Below are 13,105 nucleotides of genomic sequence, written 5' to 3' on the forward strand. Positions count from 1 at the left end.
GGCCGTACCCCCCGGGGGGGGGGGGTTGACCCCCCAGGAATGTGTGTCTGACTCGTAAAAACGTAACAAAAATGGATATAAACAAATTTTTTATGCATTTTTGTGCGTAACCCCCCCCCCACCTAAATAAATTGAGTAACCCCCCCCCCGAAAAAAATTCTTGGTTCGGCCTGGGTTAAACCATTTATGAAGTAATGGGAGATTGGGTAGCTCTTGCCCCTCCCGTTATAAAGGCTGCCTCCGAATATGATTGGCAGCGCTTATATTGGAACTCGTCAGATTCACGAGTTCGTAGATCAAGCAGATTTAGTTAATCACCATTAGACTTCATTCACTGTCTCCTCTACTCAAATATTGTCACAGGAATTTCTCTGTTTTTCTGGGGGGGAGGGAGGGAGTACAAAAATTTCATCAAGTAATTTGGATAAAAAGCAAACAGAAATTCAGGAAAAATTAGGATTTCATGGGGCCTTCTTGTGTACGTCCCTTACTACCCATTTCAACTAATAAAAAAGTAAGGAAGTCTAACTATCTGTTGTTAATTTCACTCTAATACTTGAATGCCCCTTGTTAAATTTATTAATAATCAAAGATTGTATTTCAACCTTTTGAATGCCGAGACCCCACTGTGCAAAAAGTGGGGTAGCATAGTAGCAATGCTACTTGGCAGTTTTAATTGCCTAGTGAAATTTGTTGGCAGATTTTGTCTGAAAATACCATTTTTACATATAAAAATACTTTTTGCTCAAAGAAAAACTGTCAAAACACAAGTTGTGCTACTAAAGTGTTGACAGCTTTTCGAATTCGGTTGAATTCTGCCACTGGCAGGTTTTGAACTTCTTCCATACCTTCCGCGACCCCTCCCGACCAAAATTGGGTCAAAATAGCCTTACGACCTCCCTTAAAATAACATGTGATTTTGGTCTAATTGCTTGGTACATCTTTATTAATTTTTCTAAGTTTGATTTGTCCATTAGCATGAACATTTTATGTATATTTGATTGAAAATTATCAATCAATTAATATAAGTTTTTTCTCAAGCAAAAGCATTGATTCTTTTCCAAATGACTGAGACACCTTATCTAGGGTATCATAACTCCCCGGCTGAGAACCGACGTATCAAGCATAATATTTTGCAACATATTTGTTGCCAAATATTACGATAACTGCGATAAAAAATAATTACTCTGAAGACCAATTTAGCTTTTACCATGAATCAGGTATGGACACAGGTGTATGTGTGGGGGGAGGGATCTGGAATTCGCCCTACAATCTCAGGATGTTTGTACTGCTTCCAAAGCTTTGAGGAATCTGTCCCCTCTTGGAATCCCCTGAAGAAATTCCTGTGTATTTGCCTGTTGGTTCTAACAAACATATATCAATTTTCCTGAAGATAAAGACAAGAACGTCCATACAACCTGTGATTTAAGACCAATAGAAACTCAGAAAACCTCTTCCTTTCGACACGTGTCTGTTAGTTCGGGCAAAATGTAGTGACGTCAATTTAAAAAATGGGGGGGGGGGGGGGGTTCAAAGTCTAAGGGGCGGTTTATTTTATTTTTCGATTTTTCCAAGGAAAATGACAAAAAGTGGGTATTGCTCTATGAAAACAACAAAAAGAGGGTGTTTTCAAAATCTAGATGGGGCTAATGTCCCCCTACTTCCCCTCCAGCTGACACCCCCTGGTAAAATGTTTCAATAAACATAAAATTTGTCAGCATCGAAAACAACCTTGAACAAATATTGGATATTAGCCAAAAAATCATAAATATAAAACAATTCTGCTTAGGGTTTACCTCACTAGACACCATCCTTGCAGTAAAATGTCCATCGCTGGAGGAGCCTCCCATTCCGTTAACTTGAACGTCTCCGATATACCAGGTCAATTCAGAGGGAGGTGGATTGGCACTGATATTTACCACAACTGATCCTGGCTGTCCAACAACAAATCCATACTGAATGGACTCTTGCTGATCAGCTTGTGGCCCAACTAAAAAAGAGAAGTTTTGTTATGAGTCAACTAATCCGTTTCTCTTCCTTTTTAAAAAACGGAATCTTAAACCCCTCCCCTCGAAAGTCCTTGATATGACCAAGGCTATATCAAGGAATTTCGTTGGGGGGGGGGGGGTAGGATCACAAAAAAAAATTACAAAACGCATCAAATTTAATTACATTCATTTTTGTTACTTTTTCACGATTCAGAAAATAAGTTACGGGGGGGGGGATAAACCTGGTAACACCCTCTGGATATGGCCTTCCCCTCTCCTCCAGAAACCCCCCAGTGTATCCAATGATTCTCCAGACTATACACCTGTTTTGTTTGTTTTTTGGGGGACGAAGAGGCAAACGACTCCCACCCAAAGTTAAGGTCCCTCAAAATCCATGTCTACGAATTTCCTGAGCCCTAGTTAGACAAAGAGGACAAGATATATAATTGTTAATGGATTTACATACACAATCTCTATCCAATGTGTCACAGTTTTAACAGACAACCTCCTATGTTTCGAAGCCACAACTTAGTAACATAAAGAAAAAATACTACAAAAATCAATTAAAGTAGACATAAGCGATTTTAAACTTTGGTCTTAGCAGGGCAAATTATAAATGAATATCAGTTTATTATTTAAAATCTCATCCTGATCTAGCGGTTATGGCTTCCACCAATTGGCATTCAAATCGATCTGACGGCGCATTGTTTTTATATTATACGTCCAGTATTTTTGCCCCGTTAGCAATAGTTCTATATTTGGCAACTTAAATAGGAGAATTTAAAACTACACCTCTTGGCTACAGACATATTTTATTCATTTAAAATTAAGCAAAATAATTACAACATACATAACAACATAACACCCTTCTGGGCTGCCCAAGAGCTTGAAAAAATCTTAAATGAATAGTGGTTTATTATTTGAAATCTCATCATGATCTAGCGGGTATGACCAAGGCCGTACCCAGGGAGGGTTAGGGGGATTTGACCCCCCCCCCCCCGAAATGTTTGTCTGACTCGTAAAAACGTAAGAAAAATAGATATAAACAAATTTTTTATGCGTTTTTTTAAGTTTTTTTGTGTAAGCCCCCCCCCCCCCGAAAAAAATCTTTGAGTAAACCCTCCCCAAAAAAAAAATCTTTTAGTAAACCCTCCCCCCCCCCGAAAAAAAATATTAGGTACGGCCTTGGTTATGACATCCGTCAACTGGCATTGGGGGAGGGGGGTCAAATCACACTGACGGTGCATTATTTTCATATTATACTTCCAGCATATTTTTGCCCCGTTAGCAATGGTTTTATATTTGGCAACTCAAAAAGGAGCATTTAAAACTCCGCCCCTTCGCTATAAACATATTTTATTAATTTAAAATTTAAAAAAAAGACAATTTTAACATACATAACAACATACTAACTGGCTGCCCAAGAACCTGCTGGCCCAAGGCTGTACAAATGGGCAGTCCAGCACATATTGGAAACAACACACCCACCCTAAACAGAACATTTGAACGTAAGATATTGTTACAGTAAAACTAGACTAAAAGTATTTCAGAATTATGTTAGATAACTCTTTTTCCTAAAAGGTGGAAGCTATCCAAAGGTTAAGAACCCCCATTGAATAAATCAATCTACCCGTACCAGAAACATAAAGAGACCCCCCAGCAATAGGCACGGAGCGTGACTTCATAAAAAGTGTTTACCTATTCCTCCCCTAGGCCTTTTCAAATTATGCCCTTCCTTGTCTAATCAAACAAAATAAGGGTGGGACATCAACTATAAGTAAACGGTAGAGCTAAAAAAAAAATCCAGCGCTCTTACAATAGAAGTGGGGACTTTACGACAACTCAACGCGGAAAGTGCGGATAAGAAAGTGTTGACCTAAAAATTATTACATACTTGACGTGTACGGGCAAATTCAAAATAGGCAAGTGACATGTAAAATATAAAAAACCGTAGGACAAACCTCGGCCAAGAATGAGGGACAAACGGCCTCCTCCCCTGCGTGCGTGTCTCTTATGCGTCACAAATTAGGCAAGTGACATAGAAAATATAAAAATTATAGGATAGCCTTCAGCCAGGGGGAGGAGGATGGACGATTACTTTTGTTTTGTTCGAAATTTTTTTTCATGTTGAATTCAACATACTCTTAATCAAATGAATTTAAAATCCTAACTGAATGTTCAGGAAGTTAAGGACAACTTTATTTTTTTTAATTAATAGTATTGGAATGGATTTTTACGACAGCAGAAGTATCTTTCAGAATATAGGGGTGAGGCAATTTTGCAGTTTTTGATCTTTTTACTGAAAAAAATCCAAAATCTAGAGGGATGCAAAACATCTAGCAGGTGGGAAATACCCCCACCCCCTTTAATTAGAAATTACATAGATAAAATGCAACCCTGGCCATCGCGAGGGATTGCAAATGGAACAAATCTCCTAAAACCCATGATCAAAAACCAATATACATACTTTCTGGTGAAGAGTAATTTTTGTTTTGCCCTCGATTGATTACAGCTCACATCATCCCTGGAGAGCACACATCAAAAGGTATTAAAATTAATTAACAACAGGTTAAAGAAATGAAAGTTTCAATGAATGTTGATTGGACTTTTTTTCCTTTTTTTAAGCTTCTTAGTTTTTACTGACATTAAGTTCACTAAGTAACAGGTGTGACAGAAGAAAAATTGGGACACGCGTGAAATGACACCATAAAGATTGGTCGGGCAAAAAAGAAATAAATCACACTGGCTTTTCTCTTTAACCAACAGGATTTATTCTTATTTGGAATGCAACATTATCAAGGATCTAGAACTTGCATACCCATAGTCGGGGGCGGATCCAGGGGGTGGTTTTACGGGTACTTGCACCTCCACCCAAAGGTTAAAAGCCGCGCTAATTGCAGGGTTGGTGGCGTGAAATATATCCATAGGAAGCTAAACTTTTATCGGTGCCTACCCCCCCCCCCAGTAATAATTATGATCCCCCTGACCATATTATATGCGTGTGCAAGCTAACTAACACACAGGGTGATAATAGTAGAAGTAATCTCTCCAAGGTTGATCCAAGGGATCCCCTTGGTGAAAGAAATGAAACATGGTAACTTGTAAATGCACCTTTTCTGCCTTGACAATTCCCTTCGCCTAAAAATGGGACCTGTGTGTACGATTATGGATCCAACCCCCTAGGGTACTAGAAGAGGAGGGCAAGGGACAGCAGACTTACAGTATGAAAAACAAAAAAGCATGACATTTTATGACATAAGAAAATTTTATTTTTATGGATAAACAATTTTTCTTTTTTTGAAGCACTGACCCCCTACAAAAGGCCTAAATAGCATACACCTATCCCTATCCACACTTTTCGATCGGTACCCTTAAGCTACGTATGTACAGTTGGGGGTAGCTAACATTTCAAGGGGATATGGTCTGGAGGATTTTACCTTGGGTTTCCGAAACCCCCAAAAAGCCTGATCCCACCAACTTGGGAATATAAGGTTTTAAGTCCAGATGCTTGGAAAGAACAAACCCAACACCTGGTTTTCATTAATGCTAAGGGGTTACTCAAGTATAATCATTAACCCGGAAGGTTCATTCAAATTCAACCCATCTCGTAATTGGGTTATGCCTATTTTGAGCCAGGTGAAACTCCCGACCGGTGGATCGTCTGGATAACCCGAAGAGTGGCAAACACCCCTTGTCTGGTCACACCATATTTGGACGCAGGTAGGGTATGAAAGTCTCAACTCTCGTTGTCATTGCGCGTCTTACAGACGGGACAAAAATGAATCAGCCTATTGGAAAACCTATTTTCCAATATTGTGGTTAAAAATAGTTTTCGCACAATTTTATTGGTGATAAACTTTCTGTTTTGTCCACAAAACTTCCAATGAAAATGGCTTAAAACTTTATATCGCCAAATTTTAATTTCTATTCACTTTTTCTTATTTATTTTCTTTCCCTCATTTCTATCTTTTCATTGATAGTACTTGTATGATATACGCCCTACCTAATATTCTTCTAATATGTTTTAGAGGGGGAGGGGTAAAGTATAGTGGGTCTGTATGCCTAATGTGTTGGGTACAATTATTGTGCATATTATGGAGTAAGAATTGTTTTCTAACTTCCCACTGTCCAAATACTTTATCCCCCCCCCTAATGTGAAAATATAAAGCCCAAATTATACATTTTCTATATATTCTGTCACTTCTCTTTGTCTTGTCTCACGCTAAGCTGAAAGAAACTAACGAAAAAAAAACGGTATCTATAATGCGTCAATGAATGAACAACTTGAGCGGTAGGGCGCTTATCATACAAGTACCTCACTATTTTATACTTCCGCCTTTTATGTGCTTTAGCGTATTTTGCCCATTTACTTATTTGAATAGCTCCTCTGTAGGTTACTGTATATACGCTAATTGTTTTAGTGCATAGACGGGCCTAAATGAAGGACTGTTATATTAATAATACACAAATAATTGAAAAGCTCACAAAGGACGTTGAGTGTAGCCACAGCATAAGTGTTCCCAGATTCAATCCCTGCGGTACATCGTATTGGCTTTTTGTGATCCTCCGATTTAAATCGATATATAAGTCGGGATTCTAGCGATACATGTCCATTGGTTGTTCTATCGATCACATTCGTTTCAGTGCTTTCAACAGGCATGTCGCCAATAAGCCATCGTATTTTCGGTTCCGGCCGTCCTCGATCAGCGCGACATGTCAGGATCGTCTCTTCGTCAGCGACGACTTCGATTATATTTCCAACAGGAACTAAGCTCACTGTTGGCAGTTCTAAAAGATAAAAAGCAAGCTTATAATAAACATTTAAAGCAAAAATAAAATAAAAGCTTCGTTAAAAAGAAGATGCTGTGATGAGTGTGTGGATTTGGCTTAGATGTGATGCGTGAAAGGAGATACCATCATATTAAATTTTGTTTTGATTATTCAAATATACTTCTGTTCTCACCGCAAAAAGATTGTTCCTATGAAACTGAATTCAAACTGATAGTTGTTCTCAGTTTTATATTCCACGAGACAAATAAAAATTTAATATTTATTCAATATAAAATATATGCAAAGGCAAAATGTAGCAACTCACTTAGATCCTGCATTTTGATTACATTCTGTCTTGATAATTTGTATATACTTCTGTTCTCGGCACCACCAAAAAAACGTGGTACTTATCTAGAAGTCAGTAAACACGCGAAGAACCGCAACTAGAATCTAGTGAAATCCAAATGAAAAAACTGGTTTTTGCTACTTGTGAGCTATTGCTCACTCCGGGAACTATGTTTAAACCTTAGTTTTTTAGGGTTTTAGGAGCAAAAAAAGGTACATAGATTAAGTTAGATTACGTATTTAACATATGCTATGCTTATATTATCCCCACCCTAATCTGCAAATATATTGCCCAAATTTGTTTCTAAACTATTATATTTTCATCCTATTTTGTTTTATTTCATTAGCATTAACCAAACTTGACTTATCGCGTATTTACTGGATTCTAAACAAGTACCAAAGAAATTACCTTTAAACAAAAATTTTCTATTTGATTGTCATGTATACTGTGAATTGCGATGCAATCAAATACAATTATCAAACAGTTCGTGGTAACGAACTGTAAGTAAGGAGCGACCCGGCTCAATGGTAACCGAAACTAAAAACGGAATTTTGATACCAATAGATGCATCAAAAGAATCAAATTTTAATTCTGATTTCAAATATATAAGTTTCATCAAGTTTAGTTTTATCCGTCAAAAGTTACGCACCTGAGAAAGTTTGGCTGATTTTAGAAAAAAGGGGGAAAGACCCCCTAAAAGTTATAGAACCTTAATGAAAATCACACCATTAGATTCAGCAAATCAGAGAACCCTAATGTAGAGGTTTCAAGCTCCTATCTGCAAAAATGTGGAATTCTCCATTTTTCGCAAGAAGAAAGATCACGGATGCGCGTTTATTTCTTTTTTTTTTTTTGTTTTTTTTTCCTAGGGGTGATAGTATCGACCAAGTGGTCCTAGAATATTGGGAGATGGCTCACTGGAACGGAAATTAAAAGTTCTAGTGCCCTTTTAAGTGACCAAAAAAATGGAGGGCAACTAGGCCCCCTCCCACGCTCATGTTTTTCCCAAAGCCACCCGATCAAAATTTTGAGATAGCCATTTTGTTCAGCATGGTCGAAAATATTATAACTATGTCTTTTAGGATGACTTAATCCCTCGAAGCCCCCAGGGGGAGAGCTGAAAGTTATGAACTTTACCCAATGTTAACGTATAGCCTAGTATTGGTTATTGGGAAGTATACAGACGTTTTCAGGGGGAATTTTTTCTGGTAGTGGGGGGTGGGGGTGGGTCGGGGGTTATATGGGAGGATCTTTTCATGAAGGATGTTTTCATGGGGGAAGGGACATGGCTATGAAGGGGGCACCCGAGTTTGACTCTGTCTCACAACTTTATTTTTTTAAACAATAAAAAACTATAGCGTAAAGAGCGAGGCGCTGAGGAGGGGACAGCCCCTTTCATATACGGAATAATTTCTGTTCGTTTTAAGTTTTAATGTCGCTCCTTACTTTCAGTTAAAAAAACTTGTTTTTTTTATTTAATATACTCAATAGAGCTAAATTCGCCAGAGTCACCGTCTTAAAAGAGAAAATAGAGGTGAAAAGTAAGAATTCGCTTAAATATTGATTTTTGATTTTTCAAATACATTTCTGATCTCGGCAATACACAAAAGTGTGTTACTATAAATCTTAATTTTTTATTTGACTGTCTTAAATATAGTCAATTACAACGCAATAGAATGCAATAAAAAAAAAATACAATTTCGCCCGAAATCAGAGTCATGTAAGACAAAATGTAGGCCAAAAGTAATAATCCACTTACACTATATTTTCACTATTCAAATTTGGTCCTTGTCTCGAATTCGAAGGAATTCTGGATTTGCGCAAAACGTTAGTTAGGTAGTACAGACGAAGCGTTAGCGCTGTAGGTATAAGTTAAACTAGGATTACACATCAAATATTTAGACTAGATATTTTCCACATATGATGACACAAAAATAGGATAATTAATGTTCCAAGAATAGTGAAAATGAAGTGAAATGGTTGTTTGAATAAGCACAAACTAGCAAAATGAAACATCATTAAAAAAAATATGAAAGATCGGGAATTCAATTTTTACGAAAAAGTCCTTTGTATGCAACAATGCAGTTTTTGGCAGTAGCGAGTGCCAAATCTAAAAAAGAAAACAATTTTAGTGGATCAGCAAAAATTCAGCTAAAAACATATGAAACCAAACAGCTTAAGAAGTTGTAGCTTTCCCTTGATGGTGTAGTTGTCCCTGGGAATTAATGAATAGTAGCCTAGATGTCTGAATTTTTCGGACCGAAAAAGTTTTCCAATTTAACAGATTACCTTTGTTTATTTTTGTTTTCATGGTCAAAAATGGCAATCCTGACGAAATTGTTGTACTGTCTAAAAAACCACATAACTTTAAAATAAACCAAAAGAAAAATTTTTGAAAATGGCGGGTTTCAAGTATGAATAAACCTAAAATGGGTCCAAGGAACAAAACGTCCCTAGTACTTTAGAGCAAACAAACTCCCAGGATTTTAAAATAATAAAATAGGACTCAGGCAAATTTACTCACTTCTCCCTAGGATATTTTCTTCAAAAAGGTTGCTTACTTTCGGAAATTTTGTCCATCAGGTGGCACACACCGTGCGAGGGACAAAACTGAGACAGTTTGTGCTGCTAATGGTTCAAGTGACATTGCATATGATTCAACAAGCTAATGACATAACATAAAGAGCTAGTAAATGTCTCTACTAAGGGGAAGAGCTTCGAATACTTGAGACAAATTGCTTCGGTTTTCGCGCCTAATGGTATCTGGAATTAACAAATTTCAGTCACTCCTGCAAAGGCTAAAGCAGCCACCCTTGAGCAGCACAAATGGCAGCTTAAGAAAAACAAATAGCCTATAGATTCTAATAAAATTTTCATATTTTCAAATTTTCATTTCGTTTTTTCTTCTTTTTTTTATTGAGCAGAAATATGGCGGATGAACCCGGCCAGGCAAAAGAAATCTTTTGAATCGCAATGCTTGAAAGTTAATTACGGCCAGCAAAAGTTAAGACATGCCTCGTTATAACAGAGGATTTAGGCTTATTTTCTGCAAGGAAGCAAAAGTATATGTTGATTTGACTAGCCAAGAACTTTATTTTCGTGTGCGCCAAGTGGGTAGGAAGACTTAGATCCCCCCTAAGATTAAAAAAAAATACATTATTCCTTTCCTTAGAAAAAAAAAACAAATGCCCCTCCTCAATTTGGAAAATACCTTCACTTTGCGTCTTCATTAAAAGGCCGATTAAATCCTCCCCCCCCCCAAGTTTTTCGTAAACGGCGTCAATATTAATAGTGACTGCAACATAGACCAATTCAGTGGCGTCAGTTTACTGAAATGCAGGGAGGGGGCAATACACTTTCAGCATCTATGGCGAGGGGGCAAATGGGTTCGTTTTTTTTAATTTTTATTAAATGAAAATTCAAAAAAAAAACTATTTTCACCTAAAATACCCTAAAGTTTTAATGTCGCTCCTTACTTTCAGTTTAAAAAACTTGTTTTTTTTATTTAATTTCTGATCGTTTTTTAGTTAATGCAGGGGATGTTTCCCCCTCTTTAAAAAATCGAGTAAATTTTCTCAGGCTCGTAGCCTTTGATGAGTAATACTAAACTTAATAAAATTTATATATTTAGAATCAGCATTATAAACACATTCTTTTGATACATTTATTGAAACCAAAATTCCGTTTCTAAGAGTTTCGATTAATATTGAGCCGTATCGCTTGTTTTTTTTGTTTTTTTTTATTACTTATATTTTATTACGTATACGATGGGGATTCCCCTTATTCAATACTACGTTATTTACGTTAAAAGTTAAAAAAAAATTTTGATTCACAAAACCCTGAATCACAAAGGCCGTTTAAGTAGAATAGATAGTTCTTTTGAAAGCACAAAAAGAAAACTGTAGCGTAAAGAGCGAGGTATTGACTTGGGGGAGAGCCCCCTCACATACGTTATAATTTCTGTTCGTTTTAAGTTCTAATATTCCTTCTTACATTTCAGTTGAAAAAACTTGTTTTTTTTTATTTAATTTCTGATCGTTTTTTAAATAATGCTTGGAAATCCGGCGCCCCCTTCATAGAAATGTCCCTTACCCCAAAGAAACATCCTCCACGGAACTATTCTCCAGATTAATCCCCTCGTCTAGCCCCCCCCCCCTCCAGAAAAAATCCTTCCTGAAAATGGTTGTATACTTCCCAATAACCAATAAATAATGCTGGCAAGTCCGGCGCCCCCTTCTTGGCAATTTCCCTTCCCCCATGAAAACTTCCTTCATGAACAGATCCTCCAACATAACCACCGACCCACCCTTCCCTCCCACTACCAGAAAAAAAACCTCCTAAAAACTTCTGTATACTTCCCAATAACCAATACTATATGTTAACATTGGGTAAAGTTTATAACTTTTAGCCCTCCCTCTGGGAACTTCGGAGGATTAAGTCATCCTAAAAGACATATTTATCATATTTTCGACCATGCTGAACAAAATGGCTATCTCAAAATTTCGATCGGGTGACTTTGGGAAAAAAATGAGCGTGGGAGGGGGCCTAGTTGCCCTCCATTTTTTTGGTCACTTAAAAAAGGCACTAGAACTTTTAATTTCCGTTCCAATGAGCCCTCCCACGATATTCTAGGACCACTGGGTCGATACGATCACCCCTGGGAAAAAACAAACAAACAAACAAACAAACAAACAAATAAACACGCATCCGTGATCTTTCTTCGTGATCTTTCTTTCTTTTAGGGGGTCTTTCCCCCTTTTTTTTAAAATCAGCCAAATTTTCTCAGGTGCGTAACTTTTGATGGGTAGCACTAAACTTGATGAAAGTTATATATTTGAAATAACCATTGAAATCTGATTCTTTTGATATATCTATTGGTATCAAAAACCCGTTTTCTAGAGTGTCGGTTACCATTGAGCCGGGTCGCTCCTTACTTACAGTTCGTTACCACGAACTGTTTGATATTTACTTTCAATTCTACATACATGACTCATATTTCAGTTTTCACTGTCATTTTAACTTGATTTAAATTGGATCTAACTTTATCCCCCCCCCAGGATTTTGACAAAATTATGCCACATGTTAGCGGTAGATACAAGTGTGTGAACTACTTTGTTTTTCTACGGAAGTGTGAAAAAGACTGTTGGTAATGAATATTATCTTATTGTAAAACAGCAGGTTAAATAAGTTAGAATCTGAATTGTTGCATTGTCCATTACTGAGAAAAATGGGAGTGGTTTCAATTTCCAAGATGGACTGCAACTTGCTCAATAGGCAGTATTTTGGGGGATTAGAGCTGACACTCACTAGTGGTAGTAATGAGCTGCCTTTAGAGGATACTAGATCAACCTACCCTAGTTAAAACTTGGTGATATGTAACTTTGTTTTAAATGGTTCGGAGGCCCGTACATAGGACTTTCAATCAATTAAATTGACCTTTTTTCTGGCAATATAGCGTTGAAATACACAAAACGCGGTCGAGTAAATTCACGATAAGTAGGCAAAGAGGTATTTCCTTTCATTTTTCCACAGAATATAAAAAGAGTCTTTGAACGAAAATGGCAAAAAAGAGCTTTTTTTAATTTATTCGGATACAAAAAAAACAGGAGTAACTGCCTGCCCCACCCCATTTCCAATTATTGCCCGTAGCAAAACACATATTTTGCTATATCCTATCCATTAGTGATAGGATTTTTTTTTTTTTTTCTGTCTCTCCCTCTCACAGTTTTAATCCGAAAAACACAGTGGTCAGGGGGTGAAAACTATTTTACCCTATACCATTACGCCACGTGCAGAAGATTTAAACCCTTATGATATCTGACAATCAACATACAGATTAATCAGAAACTTTGAAAGTCATCAATGAAACATAGACTACGTGATAGAATTCAATAATCCACGCATCAACCTAATAATCAATTCTGGACCAATAATTTTCCTAAACAGGAAATTGCGCAAAGCAGCCCAGTTTCTTTTTTTTTTTTTATTTGTAAGGAAAAAT

The 13,105-nt window shown here is 37.0% G+C and overlaps 1 protein-coding gene across 2 annotated transcripts in view; it reads right to left on the minus strand.

Moving 5' to 3' along the window:
* Positions 1–13,105, minus strand: part of Fas3 (fasciclin 3) — a 263,488-nt gene that overhangs the window by 216,248 nt on the left and 34,135 nt on the right. For both annotated transcript variants that reach the window (XM_089085990.1, XM_089086032.1), the window contains exons 4-5: positions 6,474–6,776; positions 1,797–1,990 (exon numbers count right to left, since the gene is read on the minus strand). In XM_089085990.1, coding sequence (XP_088942116.1) covers positions 1,797–1,990; positions 6,474–6,776 — 497 coding nt within the window. The remainder of the gene's footprint in view (positions 1–1,796; positions 1,991–6,473; positions 6,777–13,105) is intronic.

Source organism: Artemia sp. Qi Xiang Cuo, chromosome 1 (genome assembly GCF_049724085.1).
Source record: "Artemia sp. Qi Xiang Cuo chromosome 1, ASM4972408v1, whole genome shotgun sequence".
Classification (NCBI taxonomy): domain Eukaryota; kingdom Metazoa; phylum Arthropoda; class Branchiopoda; order Anostraca; family Artemiidae; genus Artemia; species Artemia sp. Qi Xiang Cuo.